The 17,699-nt window shown below is 46.8% G+C and overlaps 1 protein-coding gene across 1 annotated transcript in view; it reads left to right on the plus strand.

Moving 5' to 3' along the window:
- The window catches only part of PHF12 (PHD finger protein 12), a 53,517-nt gene that overhangs the window by 30,869 nt on the left and 4,949 nt on the right, over nt 1-17,699 (plus strand). Inside the window, exons 6-11 of the mRNA XM_056127992.1 lie at nt 4,251-4,383; nt 7,583-7,747; nt 11,698-11,856; nt 12,466-13,261; nt 14,469-14,594; nt 16,428-16,571. Of these exons, the coding sequence (XP_055983967.1) occupies nt 4,251-4,383; nt 7,583-7,747; nt 11,698-11,856; nt 12,466-13,261; nt 14,469-14,594; nt 16,428-16,571 (1,523 nt within the window). The remainder of the gene's footprint in view (nt 1-4,250; nt 4,384-7,582; nt 7,748-11,697; nt 11,857-12,465; nt 13,262-14,468; nt 14,595-16,427; nt 16,572-17,699) is intronic.

The raw sequence follows: 17,699 nt of genomic DNA on the forward strand, positions 1-17,699 counted from the left end.
GGGAATCAAACACAGGATAATTGTGTGCAAGGCCAGTGCCCTAGTCTAAAAAATTCCCCCAGGAATTCCAATATAGAAGTAGTTTAAGCTTTCTGTTTGCTTTTATTTTGATTTGGGGGACCACACCCTGTAATAGAACGCAAGGGTTACTGCTGGCTCTGTGCTGGGGGCTGGCTGGGGTCACTTCCACTGGTGGGAGTTACCATGCAGTGCCAGGAATGAACCCCTGACCACGTACATGCAAGGCATCTGCTCAGCTCTTAAGCTGTCTCTCTGGCACTATAAGCTATGTGTTTAGAAGTTGAAACAATGAGAACTGGACTTAAAAAGTATAAATTATTTAGGGGCTGGAGAAATAGCACAGCAGGTAGGGCATTTGTTTGCCTTGCATGCAGCCGACCCAGGTTCGATTCCCAGCATCCCATATGGTCCCCTGAGCACCACCAGGAATAACTCCTGAGTGCAGAGCCAGGAGTGACCCAAAAAGCAAAAAAAAAAAAAAAAAAATTTAGACCGGCAGGTCTGAAGAACTCTTGTTAGCAGAGAGACACCTTCATGGTAAAGGTAGATCTTGATTTACTTTTAATTTTATTTTTATAAAGCTGTTTGCAGTGATCTCAACACTAATCCCACCACCATTACACTTTATCACCACCCAAGCCTGCCCCAATAGCATGTCCTAAATAATTTATTTTTTGTTGCTTGTTATGAATAATTCGCTAAAAATGATCAAAAAATATTTCCTCAGAAGAAAGTGTGTGAAAACTGTTGTATCTCACTCTGGAGCCATTAAACCCATATATAAGAGATTAATATTTTCTTCTCTGGCTTTTTGGCTCACACCCGGCAATGCTTGGGGGTTACTTCTGGCTCTGTACTCAGGAATTACTGCTAGCAGTTCTCAGGGGACCATATGGGATGCCGGGGATCAAACCCGAATTGGGTACGTGCAAGGCAAACACCCTACCCACTGTACTATCACTCCAGCCCCTGTTAATATTTTTTTAATCGATTGGTTGCCTCCTACTTTCTGTCCCATCCAGTGTGGTATGCTACTCCTGGTATATCAGTGTGTAGAGTTTGAGATGTCATAACTGTGTACTCCAGGAATTCTAAAATTTTGAATTAGTGATACAGCTAGAGTTGAAATTTTTTCTCATTTTGGGGGGGGTCACACCTGGCTCTGCACTCAGGAACTACTACTGGCAGTGCTGGAGGACCATATGGGATGCTGGGGATCGAACCCCGGTTGGCCGCTTGCAAGGCTAATGCCCTACCCACTGTACTGTCACTCCAGCCCCCCAACCTCTCTTTAACTGTGGTCTCCAATCCCCTGCAACACACATACCCCAACTCACTTGTTTGGATCACTTCCACTGTTGTGTTAGGTTTGAATCTTTGTTGCTACTTTGTTATTTTTAAATCCCACTTATGAGAGAGAGGTCTGTTTTCATTTTGACTTCACTCAGCAGATTAGTTATACATGTTCCTGCTAAGACTTTATCTCTTTTTGTTTGTTTTGTTTTTATTTTGGGGTCACCTGGTGATGCTTAAGAGTTACTCCTGGCTCTGCACTCAGGAATCACTCTTGATGTGGTGCTCAGAAGACCATATGGGATGCCCAGGATCAAACTCAGGTTGGCCCTGTGCAAGGCAAGTGCCTTACCTGCTAAACTATCTCTCCAGTCCCTTAGACTTTGTTTCTTAAAGCAAACACTCTATCCATAAGAAATTTAAAATCGGGGCCAGAGAAATAGTACAGTGGGAAAGATGCTTGCCTTGCACATGTCCTACCTGGGTTCAATCCCCTGTGTCACATCAAGCCTGTCAGGAGTAAGTCTTGAGTCCTACTGGCTGTGGCCCCCAAAACCAAAAATAATTTTAAAATATCTATGATAGCTAGTGTGTATTAGATGGGATGATTTCTTGACACCTCTAGGCTGCCACAGTGACTTTTCCTTCAGATAGAATCTCCTCAGTGACAGTAACCAGCTGTTTCACTCACTGAAGCTGGATTTCTGGCTTAGACTTTAGAGGGCAGGTTAGTAGGATAAAAAGTCTGTCCAAAAATTATGTTCCAGGGACCAGAGAGCTAGTACAGCAGATAGAGCACTTGCCTTACACATAGTTGACCCAGGTTCAATTCCCGATACCCCATGTGGTTCCCCAAACCCTCCAAGAGTGATCCCTACGCTCAGAGCCAGGAGTAACCCCTAGGTACTGCCGGATGTGGCCAAAAATCAAAGCAAAAATCAAAGCAAAACAGTATTCCAGTCCTGTGGACTGGCGTGCATACTGTGCATACAGGAACCCTGGGTTCTCTCCTCAGTACCACATGGTCCCCTGAGCGCCAAGCTGGATATAGCCCCTGAACACTGCTGAGGCTATTCGGGGGAAAAAATGGATCAGAAAGATAGTCCAGTAGGTAAGGTGCTTACCTTGCAAAGAGCTACTTCAATTTTTGACACAACCACAAAACATTGATGTGCTGATAATTGGTGTATTGCCAATATACCAGTACCGCTGGATATTGTCCAACCCCCAGCCAACACCACTCCCAAATGTTTCACAGCAAGAGCTATAGAGAAGTAGATGGTAGAGCAGCAGAATTCTGGGTCAGGGTCTGACTGGCTCACAGAGCATCTCAAGGACCCAAGTACCCAAAGAGTATAGTTAGGAATTCTGATTTGCACTTACTTCTGCTGCCTCCCTCAAATTGCACGTCTTGAGTATCTTACAAAAAGTTTTCTAGCACACCTCTCTCTGGTTGTTTGCTGTGTGCTTCAGTAAAGGACATCTTTTCTTGACACTGGAGAGATAGTACAAGTGGGAGGACATTTGCCTTGCAAGAGACCACCCCAAATTCTACTATCGGATATAGTCCCAAAGGCCAACCAGGAGTGATCTTTGAATACAGAGGCAGGCATAAGCCCTGAGCACCGCCAGGTGTAGCCCAAAAACAAGAAAGATTCTTGATGTAGTGTAGTCTCCAGAAAGAGATGATTTTTGTTTTAGGGCTACACCCAGTAGTGCTCAGGGCTTACTCCTTGTTCTGGTCAGAGGTCACTTCTGGTGAGGACTGGGGGACCATGTGGGGTGCTGGGGATCAAACCTGGATCTGCTATATGCAAGGCAAACACCCTCCATTGTACTATCTCTCCAGCCCACTAGTGTTCTTTTGCTTTAAATAAGGTACTTTTCCTTTCAGGAACAGAAAGATTAGTACAGTGTTGGCTGTCTTATTCCCCTGGTTGGCATTAATCATTATTACTCTTGACAGCCACTTTAGCTATTTTCCAAATAAACTTTAACTTCTGCTATAAGACCCACTCCTCTTAGAAGACAATAATAGAAAACAAGATGCAGCTCTGAGCACTAGAGTGCCTGCCTTGCATATTTGAGACATTGGGTTCAATCCCTAGCACTGCTTCCTCCACCAAAAAGAAATAATAGAGGAGTCATCGCAGGGTGTTTCCATTGCATGTGGCCAACCCAGATTTGATCCCCAACATCATATATGGCTCGAGCGGGCCCAGTAACGTCTCCATTGGAGACTTTGTTGTTACTGTGTCTGGCATATCGAATACTCTCGGTAGCTTGCCGGGCTCTCCGAGAGGGGCGGAGGAATCGAACTCGGGTCGGCCATGTTGGCCGCGTGTAAGGCGAACGCCCTATCCGCTGTGCTGGGCTGGAGCGATAGCACAGCGGGTAGGGCGTTCGCCTTACACGCGGCCAACATGGCCGACCCGAGTTCGATTCCTCCGCCCCTCTCGGAGAGCCCGGCAAGCTACCTGGCCGACCCGAGTTCGATTCCTCCGCCCCTCTCGGAGAGCCCGGCAAGCTACCGAGAGTATTGGATATGCCAGACACAGTAACAACAAAGTCTCCAATGGAGACGTTACTGGGCCCGCTCGAGCAAATCGACGATCAACGGGAGGGCCTTTACCTTACCTTTACCTTTATCATATATGGCCCCCAAGTACTGCCAGGAGCATTTCCTGAGTGCAGAGCCAGAAGTAACCTCTGAGCATCGCTGGGTGTGTCCCAGGAGACAAAAAAATAACGAAGGGCCTGGTGGTAATCCCCAACTTGATCCATCTTCTTAATCTGAATGTTGACTGAATCTTTACAGGAGGAAGATGTGGAAGAAGATTGTTGTTAGGCTCCAAGAGGGGAGGCTGTTCCACAGTGCAGGGTTAGTTGAAACTTCCCATCTTGTGACACAAATAACCTGCGTTTCTTTTTCTCAGGAGTTGCCGTGTTGCCCCTCTCATCCAGTGTGACTATTGCCCCCTCCTGTTCCACATGGACTGCCTCGAGCCACCGCTCACTGCCATGCCCCTGGGCAGATGGATGTGTCCGAATCACATCGAACACGTGGTGGTACGTACAGCGGCATTCCTTCAGTGGGTACAGCCAGGGTGTGGACTGAGGGGGCAGAACACACTCGTTTCTCAGATGTTGCTTTCTGCAGGCCACCCTCTTTGATTCCAAGAGTTTGGTCGTACCTCAGCTGCTTTTTCCCCCTTCACAATGCCCTGTTGTGGCTATATGAGCAGAGTTAAAACCGTTGGCACTTGATTATAAATTTCTGTCACAGTGAGTTAAACAAATTATGTTACATTATAGCCCTTAAAGGGGAGTTGATTGGACCCAAGTTATAAGGAAATAAACTGCCGCCCTCATAATTGCTTCCATATTTTCCTGCCTATTATTTTTGAGGGGATACTGAGAAAATTCTGAAATGTTTATTCTCATATCTCAGGTATTAGTACTGGCAGTTAGAGAACCATAACCTTGGAGAATTGAAAATTTGACATAAATAACAGTATTTTGGATGCTCAATTATTTGTTGAACCTGAGTATCTTAGTTACATTTTCCACATTGCTTCCTGGGGCTAGAACAGAGATGCCGTTTGCTCTCTCCTTTCAAAAGGATTTAAGGACATTTCCTTATTGGCAACAAGACAGTCACTCATAAGGTTCCATATGAAGGTACTTTCTTCGAGTGACCTTACCAAGTTTAAAAGGTTATTTAGGGGCCAGGAAGATAGTACAAAAGGTACTTGCTTTATATACTGTGAACTCCAGTTCATATCTACACATATGTTCCCCTGAGCACTGCCAGGTATCACCAGAGATTAAAAATAAAGAAATTTAAGGGGTGGAGCGATAGCACAGCGGGTATGGCATTTGCCTTGCACGCAGCCAACGCAACGCAGATTCAGTTCCCAGCATCCCGTATGGTCCTTTGAGCACTGCCAGGAGTGATTCCTGAGTACATGAACCAGGAGTAATCCCTGTGCGTCGCTGGGTGTAACCCAAAAAGCAAAAAAAAAAAAAAAAAAAGAAAAGAAAAGAAATTTAGGTTATTTTTAAAAAACACATTTTAAAAGATAGTAGAGGCCTGGATTCTATCCTAGTTCTCTGAGCTCTGCAGGTGAGACTTTAAAAATAAAACAAACAAGGGGCCAGGGAGGTCATTCAAAGGCCTATAGCACATGTTTTGCATGCTGCAGCTCCAGGTTTAATTCCTAGCATCACATTGTCCTTTACGTGTCACCGCGGATTGCATACCCCACCCCTTCCCCTAAGTTGCCAGGTATGTACCAAAAACAAAACATACAGATTAAAAAGGTTATTTCTGGGGCCAGAGTGATAGTACAGTGAACAGGGTGCTTGCTTTGCACGTGACCATTCTGGGTTTGATCCCCAGCACCCCATATTGTTCCTCTAGCCCTCCCAGGAGTGATCCCCGAGTGCAGAGCCAAGAGTAAGACCTGAGCATTGCTGAGTGTGGCCCACAAAAACTAAAACAAAACTATAAAAATAGAAAGGCTATTGCTAGGATCAGACAGTTCAAAGAGCTGAGCACTTTGCACATAGAGGCCCAAGTTCAATCCCTGGTACCACATGATCTCCTGAGAGCCACCAAGTGTGGCTCAGCAGTAGAACATATGCCTTGCCTGTATGATATCCTGGATTCAATTCTTGGCACTGGGGAAAGAAAAAGAAGTTACAGCTTTTAGCTCCAGGGTTATTGAGTATCAAATGCTGATCACCATAAACTATCGGCCCTGTGACAGTGTTCTCTACCATATGCAGATCTGGGCTTCTATAGCCTTGTGCATGTGAAATAGATGAATTACTTTGCCCTCTTTGTTGACTAACTCCATGCAGAAAGATTTATCTAGGAGGAAGTGTCTCTCCTGTCTTGGTTTGCCTTCTGAAACAGAAGAAAAGCAAACAGGAGGTGCTGGAGCAATAGCATAGCGGATAGAGCATTTGCCTTGCACGCGTCCGACCCCGGTTTCATTCCCAGCATCCCATATGGTCCCCCTGAGCACTGCCAGGAGTAATTCCTGAGTGCATGAGCAAGGATGTGCATCGCCGGGTGTAACTCAAAAAGCAAAAACAGGGAGGGAGAAGGAGGGAGGGAGGGAGGGAGGGAGGGAGGGAGGGAGGAAGGAAGGAAGGAAGGAAGGAAGGAAGGAAGGAAGGAAGGAAGGAAGGAAGGAAAGCAAACAGGAGCAGTCTACTCGGGTATTGTTACTTTGGGGCAGAGGGGAGGAGGTGGGAGCACACCAAGCAGTGCTCAGAGGACTAAGGGAACTATGTGGTGCTGGAGATTGAAGCAGGGTGCAAAGCATGCACTCAGCTCATTGAGCTTTCTCTCTAGCCCCCTGATAAGAATAAAGAGCAGTGTACCAGCAGGTGAAAATTTACTAATTAAGTATATTTAAATTAGCCACTTAGGGGTTTGCCTAGTATAATAATCAGAAAGCATTCCATCACCCTTTTCTTTGGAATTAAAGTATAGGGATATAGAAAAGTGCCATTGTCTTCTGTGTGCTGCTGCAGAAACTGCTTTCTCTAAGAGCAGTCCAAGATGGGGTCAGAGCCATAGCACAGCGAGTAAGGCACTTACCTTTCACACAGTTGACCTGGGTTTGATCCACAGCACCTCATATGGTCCTCTGAGCTTGCCAACAGTGATCTCTGAGCACAGAGCCAGGAGTAAGCTCTCAACACCTCCAGGTGTGGCCCCAAAACAAAAACAAAAAAAGCCCAAAAAGAACAGTCCAGGACTTTCTGGCTCCGCTAAAGGAAGTGATATGCAGATGGTCTCACTAGCAGTCCCTGTTATTAGGAAGAATAGTGCAGAGTACGCAGGAGTCTGGTTCTGATCCTAGATCACAGGCAATCATTCCTGCTTCCTTAGGAGACCCCCTCACTAGAGAGAGAGTCCAGGTCTCCTCTGAACCTGTACTCTGAGCTGGACAGAAAAAAGGCTAAGGCTGGATTTTAAGGGCACTTTTAGACTCATTCCCTATTTCCAGTCCCCCCCCTCAAGCTCTCTAGGAATTGGGAACACACTGGTTTTCTCCCATTTGCTGCATTGGACTGGGCTGAGGGGAAAAAGTGTCATCCACTTTGGCCTGCTGACAGAAGTGTTGAAATAGTCACCCCTGACAGAGGGAAAAGGTTTGACCAGAGCCTCCTGTTTTTTTCAGTGAAGAGATTAGTTGAGGGTGGGGGGACTTTTGAAGCTCACTACAAAAGCACATCTGTTTTTCCCCAGCTGAACCAGAAGAATATGACGTTGAGCAACCGGTGCCAGGTGTTTGACCGGTTTCAGGACGCTATTTCCCAGCATGTGGTTAAAGTGGACTTTCTGAACCGAATCCACAAGAAACATCCTCCTAACCGCCGAGTGCTCCAGTCAGTCAAAAGAAGAAGCTTGAAGGTAAGTCACAGTAAAATAGAGTCTCTCGATTGACTTCCAGGAACAGATTAAGGTCATGCTCTCAGTTAAGATTAAGGGGTCAGAAACCTGAGAGTTGTCTGTGGTGCTTCAGCAAGTGATGAATATGACCCGTCCATTTTAATACTTGAGGATGTACATCAAGATTATCAGGTCAAACCCCAACTCTGCATGGCTCCAGTTCTCCTGGGGATAAGTCTGTTTAGAGTTAGTTCTACCAAACATAGATGTGCTCTGGTATTGCCTCCTGTCCTTCTACCCATGCTGTCTGTTCTCTTAGATGGCTTCATCCCAAAGCTGACTGGTGAGGTGAATATGGGGGTTAGTTAAGCAGAGGGCCCGGGTGGTAATTGAAAAGCTGTCTCAGCTGAGTCTCTTAGGAAAATGTCTAAAGGATCATCACATCTGTTTTTCCAGGGTCAGACAGAGCTTATTCAATAGATACGACACTTGTTTCACACACGGCCAACCCAAGTTTAATCCCCCACAGTAAATGGAATGATCCCTGAGGGCCACTGGTTGTGGTCCAGAAACAAAACCAAATGAAACATCTACTCTTCCAGGCTGTTACTGTATCACCAACACCCTAAAGTGTGGCATTGCTATAATTATACTTGTTTGTGTGCCCTTGACATTTGCTAAAGTGTGTTCATGGAGATTGACAACAGTTTCTTTAACAGAAATCATTTGGTGGATTATTTCCTTCATGAAAAAGCATTTGGGGAGAGGGGGGTAGTAAGGCTGGAGAGGGAATACAGTGGATAGGGCACTTGCCTTGCACTTAGACATGGGTTCAATCCCAGCATCCCAAATGGTCCCCCAAACACTGCCAGGAGTAATTCCTGAGCACAGAGCCAGGAGTTACTTATGTATCGTCAGTTGCAGCTCAAACAACAAAAATAAAAGCATTTGATGGAGTTGAGGTTGTTTTCCATAAACCATTTCCCCTTTCAGTTAACATGTAGTTAACCTGTAGCCGGGTACTAATACCCATATGATTTTTCTCATAAAATAATCTCACAGGTCTTGGTGTTAAATAGAAATCAACAGTTCTCAGATATGGCCACTGGGTGGCAGCCACACTTTAAAATCACTCACTGCTCATCACTTCAGTGGGTGTCAGCTCTAGCAAGATGTTAACTGTAGAAAATTGTATAACAAACTCTTAACTGTGTAAATATTTATACTTCGGTGGGAACACCAGTTTTCCAAAATTAAACTAAGGTGTTTTCAGTGGCGGGTAGGATACGTTAGAGGTGGCATGCCTCGTTTCTTAATTAAACAGATCTAAAAATAGATAAGCCATTGTCGATTTGCAAGAGAGCCTGACTGCTGAAGTGAGCAGGCCTGGATGCCTTGACAAATCATGTTTTGTTTTGTTTTTTTGATGAGTGCACCCCTTTATATATTTTTTGACGGGGACATGCCCATTAGTGCTCGAGCTGTTCCTGACTTCGTGCTCAAGGATCACTCTTGGAGGTACTTGTAGTACCACATATGGTCTAGGAATAGAATTCAAACACTCTGCATGCAAAGCAGTCCACTGAAGTGTCCCTCTGACTCCTCCCCCTCTCTCGTTTCCTCTACTCCTGAGGAAAATCCAAGGGTATAAGTCACCTGGATTTTGTCCTTGGAGAGGGGCCAGGAAGATAGTATGGGAGTTAAGGCACTTGCCTTGTATATTACATGGCCAACTCTGGTTTGATTCTCAGCACTGCATGTTGCCCCCTGAGTAATGCTGGGTGTAGCACAAAATTTTTAAAAATAAGTAAAACCAAATAAGGACTTTATCATCAGAGAGCAGTGATGGAAAATTGCTCTAACTCTCCTGTAACTTTGGCCTTTGATATATAGCAGTGCAAATAGAATCTGTCAAGAGCTTTGTATCTTCCTTGCTGGATCCTCTTCTCCCTACTCCTTCCCTCTCCCATAGGGGGCCCCCTAGAAACTAAACTACCACTCCATTCCTCCCCCTCCATTTCTAGGTGACCTCAGAGAAGCCCATAGCACTGGCGAGCATTAAAAATGGTGACACTTCCTTTCCTCCCTCCTTATACCCACTTTCCTCTTGCAGACTCCCACCCATCTTGCAGACTCCTTTGTCTCCACCTGCCTGGTACCAGAATCCTCTGTCTCCAGGTCTTTTCTTTCTCTTGTACTTCTAGTTTCAGGGAATGACAGCTATCTTCATGGTCTCCCAGGCAAAGTTATAGGACCTATTTTCAGCCTTTCTCTAGAGGCTTTGTTACCAAATCTCTTTGTTCTATAGATATTTTCTAAACCCACCGAGTGTTTGCATAGGTCCCCGCCTCACATGACATTTTCACCCATTCTTGCTGTACCTTTGCCTTGAAGTTCCTTGTTAACATCTGAGTTTTGGTTTTGGTTTTGGTTTGTTTGTTTTTGTGGGGGTTTTGTTTTTTGCTTTTTGCTTTTTGGGTCACACCCGGCATTGTTCAGGGGTTACTCCTGGCTCTGCACTCAGGAATTACTCCTGGCAGTGCTCGGGGACCTTATGTAATGCTGGGCAATGAACCTGGGTCAACCACGTACAAGGCAAACACCCTACCTGCTGTACTGTCACTCCATCCCCTCAGCATAGATTATCCCTAGGAAATCTTCTCTAACCCCAGGTTACTTTCCCCAGAAAGAAATGTCTTGTGTTTCTTTTTGTGTGTTTCTGGTTTGGTCTTGGTTGGGGGCGGGGGGGTGGGGAGGGTGAGCTGTTGGGGGTTGGCAATTTTGGCTACACTGAGCAGTGCTCAGGGTCTCCGCATGGCTTGTTGCTGGAGAGTTGCTCCAGGTGGTAGTCAGGGGACTTACAGTGCTGACAACAGAACCTTTGAAATGGTCTTTGATCTCCCCTCTAGACTATGTTCTCCTTAATGGCAAGGCTTAAGCTGAAGTTCCCCGAACCTCTAGGATTTGACACAGTGCCCCACCTCAGGAAGCACTCAGTAAAGGTGCATTAGTGTCTTTGCTTGTGTGGCTCCTTCCTTCTTACATGGTGTGAATCAGAGTATATCTCCTGTTCTTATGTATCAAGGACAGAATTTAATTCATAAATCACGAATGGATAAGGAAAACTGATAATGATTGTTTTTCCTGAGCCTGACTACATCCAAGCATTCCTATCATGAATCTGACCTCCTTTTTCTTGATTTGTTTGTGGGGGTCTACACTCGGTGGTGTTCCGAGGCTAGTCCTGCCTGAATGACTGCTGAGGACACTCCTGGCAGTGTTTGCAGAAACATACAGTACTGAAAATCAAACTCGGGGCTCCTGCATGCAGCGCAGGCACTCAGCCTGTTGAGCACTCGCTCCAACCTGAATATGAATTCTATTATCATTGTGTTTTTTAGACACATCCATCTCCCAAACTTGATGCAAAGCAACAAGTGCCTAGATTTCCATTCTCAAACCCTGTGTAGTAATCAGTCTTATACTTTGTTTGGTTTTGGTTTGGGGGCCACACCCTGCAATGCTCAGGGGTTACTCTCTTGGCTCCGTGCTCAGGACTCTGCTCAGGGGACCCTATGGGATGCTGAGGCTCGATCCCAGGTTGGCCACATGTGAGACAAGCTCTCTACCTACTCTACCATCTTTGTCCCCTCAGTCTTAACACTTTGTAAGCTGGAGCCAAAAGCAGCACGCAGTGGTTTCTGGGTCCTGCAGAACTGGGTCCCCAGCCTGGGTGAAGAATGTGCCTGCTCTTAGAATTACTTTGTCTTTTGGGACCCGTGTGTGGGTCAGGAAGATGAGAGCACAGAACTGACATAGCCCACTGAGCTTCCTTGCCTACGGTTGATCCCAGAGTGGATATGGTCCCTTGACATCAGCACCATGGACAGAAGAGCGTGGCCAGGACAGAATCCGCTTGCCATGTTGGTACTATCTCCCTCTTTTCCCTCTTTTTTCTCTGTCCTGAACAGGTTCCTGATGCTATCAAATCTCAGTACCAGTTTCCACCCCCTCTCATTGCACCTGCGGCCATTCGGGATGGGGAGCTGATCTGCAATGGGATCCCCGAGGAATCACAGACGCACCTTTTGAACTCTGAGCACTTAGCCACCCAGGCCGAGCAGCAAGAGGTGAGTGAAGGCAGGGCTCGGCTTCCAAACCCCATTGTCCTTCCATCTCGCCACAGATGTGACTGGAAGTGATCTCAGTCATTCCCATCCTGGTCTTGTACAACCCCATCCACCCTTCGTCTCACCCCTTCCCCCAGACCCAGGACTTGAACATTTCAAAAAGAACCCGTCTCAGATCCTGAGGTAAATGAGAGAGAACTACACAGTCAATCAACCTGCTTCTCTCCACAGTTCCCCACTGTGCTGTGAGTTTGTCTTACAGAAAGACCAGCAAACCCCTAGAGAGGTTAGGAGATTGTGCTGGACACACAGCAGGTATTTGGAGTACTTGCTGCATTTTTGGTCACAAGGTGAGCCTTATAGCAGAACCAGAACAGGAATCCCAAGCTCAGCTGACTAGGGTGTTGCCTGCTGAGTATAACAAGTCTTATTTGGGAATGGAAATGAAATCCTATCAAGAGTCAAGCACTTTCTTTCTCTGGGCATTTGCAGTAGGACCTTGGAGACAGTGCTTGTCAGCTCTACTGTAGCCCTGGCCGCTGTGACAGGAAGGACCTGCAGCCTCCCAGGCCTCTCACCCTCCTCTCCTCTCCTCTCCTTCCGTTGCAGTGGCTCTGTAGTGTTGTTGCGCTCCAGTGCAGCATATTGAAACATTTATCTGCTAAGCAGATGCCTTCGCATTGGGACTCTGAACAGACAGAGAAGGCTGATATTAAGCCTGTTATTGTGACTGACAGCTCAATCACCACCTCCTTGCAAACAACTGACAAGGCACCTATACCTTCCCACTACCCCTTGTCCTGCCCCTCAGGGATTAGCTCCCAAAACTCCCTGAGCTGCTCTCCACCCCACCAGCCCCCAGCCCTAGAGGACATCAGCTGCAGTTCTTGTTCGGAAAAATCCAAGAGAACCCCCTGTGGGACTGCCAACGGGCCAGTGAACACAGAGGTCAAAGCCAATGGCCCACACCTCTACAGCAGCCCCACTGATTCCACGGACCCCCGGCGACTTCCAGGCGCCAGCAACCCCCTTCCAAGCTTCTCACACCGGCAAGGCTGGCCTCGGCCCCTCACGCCACCAGCGGCTGGGGTGATTCAGAACCACACCGTCGGCATCATTGTGAAGACAGAGAATGTCACTGGTCCGAGCTCTTGCCCCCAGAGGAGTTTGGTTCCGGTCCCAAGCCTGCCCCCTTCCATTCCCAGCTCTTGTGCCAGCATCGAGAACACCAGCACTTTGCAAAGAAAGACTGTCCAATCACAGATAGGACCTCCGTTGACAGATTCAAGGCCATTGGGCTCACCCCCAAATGCCACCCGGGTGCTTACTCCCCCCCAAGCAGCAGGAGACGGTATCTTGGCCACTGGAGCCAACCAACGATTCTGCTCACCAGCGCCATCATCAGGTGAGTGTTTCTCAGACTTAGTGTGATTTGTAATAATTCTGTGTTCTTCCTTGGCATATAATGCAAGATTCAAAAAAGAAAACACATATCCCATAAAAATTGCAGGGGGCTTTGATTTCTATATTTCTGTACCCCATTTCTGTGATAGAAGAAAAAGGACATGACAGCTTGTCCCTCTCTTTCCACTGAGACTGCTTCAGCTCTGGAAGCTTAAGGGATTTTTTCTTAAGCTACTGACTGGGTCAGTAGCAGGATTAGAACTACAGTCAAGATCTCGTGACTCTCACCACACCTGCAGGCCTAGTCTTGTGCCTGTTTTGTTTCATGACCGTGAAGTAGTGTTCTCTCGGGAGCTACTGATGGCAGTCTACAGTTCTAGAAGGTGACCTCTGTGTTCCATGATACATCCCAGAGATTAGAATCACATGTGATCTGAACTTGAGAGCCAGTTCATTTGAAAGGACTTCCAAGTCAGGGGAAACAGGCTACCGAACAACATTGCCTTTCAAAATAGCTGGGTGTGGGATGCCCACAAAGGTTGGTCTAGCCCCGAAGCTTGTCTTCAGGCCATGTGCTAGAAGAATGGCCCTTACGGCCATGCGTGGCCTGGTAAGGGCGTGCTCTCAGCTGCCCTCATTCGGCACTCGGGGCCTCAGTTGCTGAACTTAGCATCTGAACCAGGTTTCAGGTGCTGCTGGAACCCACTGTGAGTGCTCAGCTGAAGCTGGCCTCCTAGTCAGGCAGCTGGGAGTCCAGGTACCCAGGTGACTGACTTCTCTGCATGGGGCTTCCCGGTCCCAGGATGGACCCTCCTCTCAGACACTTTTCCTTTCTTTTTTTCACAGTACCAGTGTGGGTAGATTTTAGACCCTGTGAGGGAAATTGTTGTAGACAGACATACTGAGCAGAGGCTGCAGGGAAGTAGTCATGGTCCTGAGAAAGAAGTGACCCCTCTTTGTTCCCAGAGCAATAATGTCACTGCTTCTTGCTCTGGAGACTACTGCATGCCCCCAGAGAGAATTTTCCTTCATCCACCCTTCCTCACCACACGTTTTTAGCTCTAGGAGTTCCAGAACCTATGGGGTGAGAATCAAGAAGGGAACATCACTTTGGGTCCGAAATCCAGACCTGTCTCAGCAGTGGGGGATTGAACCAGTGGGTTTCCCCTCAGGTGACGTAAGTAACTGTCTTCCTACTCCGTCCCCAGATGGCAAGGTCAGCCCCGGCACGTTATCCATAGGAAGCGCTTTAACCGTACCCTCTTTCCCAGCCAACTCTACTGCCATGGTGGACCTCACCAATTCACTTCGAGCATTTATGGATGTCAATGGAGGTGAGTGAGTAAGCAAGTGCTTGTGCATCTGCTTCTGTGGTTGTGCTGCCTCTACACAGCATTTAGCTTCTTTCAAAAAGAGATCTTGATGCAGCGGGTAAGGAGTTTGCCTTAGGATCATCCCAGATTCGATTCCCAGCAACTCATGGTCCCCTGAGCACCGCCAGGAGTAATTCCTGAGTGTAGAGCCAGGAGTAACCCCTGTGCATCACCGGGTATGAAACAAAAAGCAAAAGAAAAAGAAAAAAATTCAAAATGAGATCATGGAGCTGGAGCCATAGCACAGCGGATAGGGCGTTTGCTTTGCACGCGGCCGACCCGGGTTCAATTCCTCCGTGCCTCTCAGAGAGTCCGGCATGCTTCCGAGAGTATCCCGCCTGCACAGCAGAGCCTGGCAAGTTCCCCATGGTGTATTTGATATGTCAAAAACAGTAACAACAAGTCTCACAATGGAGACGTTACTGGTGCCCACTTGAGCAACAGGAGGACAGTGCTACAGTGCTACTATTTCTTAATCCCCAGCACCCCATATGGTCTCCTGAGTAACATCAGGAGTGATTCCTGAGCACAGCGCCAGGATAAATCCCTGAGCGCCTCCAGGTGTGGCCCAAAAAACAAAAGTTAAAAAAAAATAAAATAAAAAACAGATCAGAGACTGGAGATAAAGCACTTGTCCCTTACATGTGGCTGCACTGTAGCACTGTCCTCCTGTTGTTCATCGATTTGCACGGGCGGGCACCAGTAACGTCTCCATTGTGAGACTTGCTGTTACTGTTTTTGGTGTATTGAATACATCACGGGGAGCTTGCTGGACTCTCCAAGAGGGACAGAGGATTCGAACCCAGGTTGGCCACATGCAAGACAAACACCCTACTCGCTGGCTATTGCTCCAGCCTGTATGTGGCTACAGGGTCCAAAACCCTTCTTTAAATCCCCAGCACCAGATACGGTCCCCAGCACTGCCAGAAGTAAAGCCTAATCACTGCTGGATGTGGCCCAAAAGCAACATAAAAAGACATAGTTTAGGGATTCCTGAGCTCAGAAGGTTGGGGAAATGAGTGGGGTGCCTAGTTTTGCCTTGTACAGTTGCATGTGTACATAATCTAGAGATGAAGGAAGAACAGCTACGGGGAGTCAGTGAGAGAACAGAACCACTGTACATAGAGCACTGGACTTACTGGGGAAACCAGGAGGAGCCTTACTCTCAAAGAAGGATGGAGGCACCCAAAAGAGCACATTGGGTCTATAGAAAATGATGTGGAGAGTCCTCAAAATATTAAATGTCTACATACTGTGTGATCCCAAAAAGAGAGAGAGTGTGTGTTAGAGTTCAGTGGGTAGGGCATTTGCCTTGCACAGAGCTGACTTGGGTTCGATCCCCTCATCAGGCGTGATTCCCTGAGCACCACAGTGTGTACCTAAGAAGAAATCAACCAAAGGAGGGATGGCATCAGTGGGAATCCCCCAAAATCAAGAAATAGGGTGAACCATGATCTCTTTGAAGAAGGAGTTTAGAAATCCAAATCTCAATGATCAACATGTGGGCCCTCCCTCAAAGACTGGCTCTACTTCTCTAGGACCACTTTCCCAAAAATCAGGTGTCTGTGCAGCCTGGGCTGAATGCTGGTGGGTGACACCTCTCACTGCATCTCTCACTGTATCACTTCGTTCTCTGCAGTTTGAGAAAATTGCATGGCTGGATTTTAGGAAATTCAAACTATTTGCTCTGTAAAACACACCACAATCTATTTCCATTGTTACATTTCCTCCTCCTCCTCCTCCTAAGATTAAAAATTAAAGCTACTTTTCTTAAATCTTTTCTTTAACTAATAGAAATCGAGATAAATATGCTGGATGAGAAGCTGATCAAGTTTCTGGCCTTGCAGAGAATACATCAGCTTTTCCCCTCCCGGGTCCAAGTGTCACCGGGCAGTGTTGGGGCACATCCGTTGTCTTCTGGAGGGCACCACACAGAAGGTATGCATTGACACTGCCCCTGTATCACACCCCCAGCAGGTCTCCATTCTCTGTGGGTCAGCAGCTAGCTCCCTTCCATGGAGAACCTCGGCTTTCAGTATTTTAGTTGTCTGTGTGAATTCCATAAAGCATTTGGTCTTTTTTTTTTTTTCTCAAAAAGCAGGAACAATATGGCAAATACAGCTTTCAGATCAGACTCCAGGAAGTCTGCTTGAATCTTCTGTGTGCATTCACTTTGAAAACTGTTCTGAGTACCTTGGGTGTACATGGTATGCTTTCTGCTCAGTTGCTTTAAATATTTGAGTTAAAAAAAAAAGAACTTTAATTCTTCTAAAGGCGCTATTTCAAGTTTAAGATGAAAAACAGAATTGAACACTGCACTAGTACAGTGGTTTAGCACTTGCCTGGCACGCAACAACAGATTCAGGTTCTAGCCCTAGTACACCATGTGGTTACCAGAGTCCACCAGGAGCAAATCTTGATCACAGCAGGGTGTAGCCCAAAAAGCAGGAGAAAAGTAAAAGATGAAACAGAAAAATAGTAAGACTAGCCTTCTAGAAATTCTTCCCAGGAAGTAAACTGTGCCAGGAGTACCGCTTTGAGCATCAGTCATTAAGAGCTATGCTACTTTTAAAGGTGTTGTCCCAATACAGCAACATTGGCACCATCTGAAAACTCTTTATTAGAAATGGAGGGTTTGGGGGTGGAGTGATAGTACAGCAGGTTGGGTGTTTGCCTTGCACATTATCAACCTGGATTTGATCCCCAGCATTCCATATGGTACCCTGAGCACCAACAGGAGTGATTTCTGAGTGCAGAGCCAGGAGTAACCTCTGAGCATCACCAAGTGTTACCCCCCCACAAAAAAAAAAAACAGAATAAATGGAGAGTTTAGGGGCCATTTAATAGTACAGAGGGTAGGGCATTTTTGCCTTGCACATGGCCAACCTGAGTTCAATTCTTGGCATCCCGTATGGTTCCCCAAGCACCACCAAGAATAATTCCTGAGTGCAGAGCCTGGAATAACCCCTGAGCATCACCAGGTATGGCCCAAAAAGAAATGGCCCAATCGATAGTACAGCATATATAGCACCTGCTTTGCACGCAGCCAACCCAGTTTTAATCCCC

This window comes from Sorex fumeus, unplaced genomic scaffold (assembly GCF_029834395.1).
Source record: "Sorex fumeus unplaced genomic scaffold, SorFum_2.1 ptg000063l, whole genome shotgun sequence".
In the NCBI taxonomy this organism is placed as follows: domain Eukaryota; kingdom Metazoa; phylum Chordata; class Mammalia; order Eulipotyphla; family Soricidae; genus Sorex; species Sorex fumeus.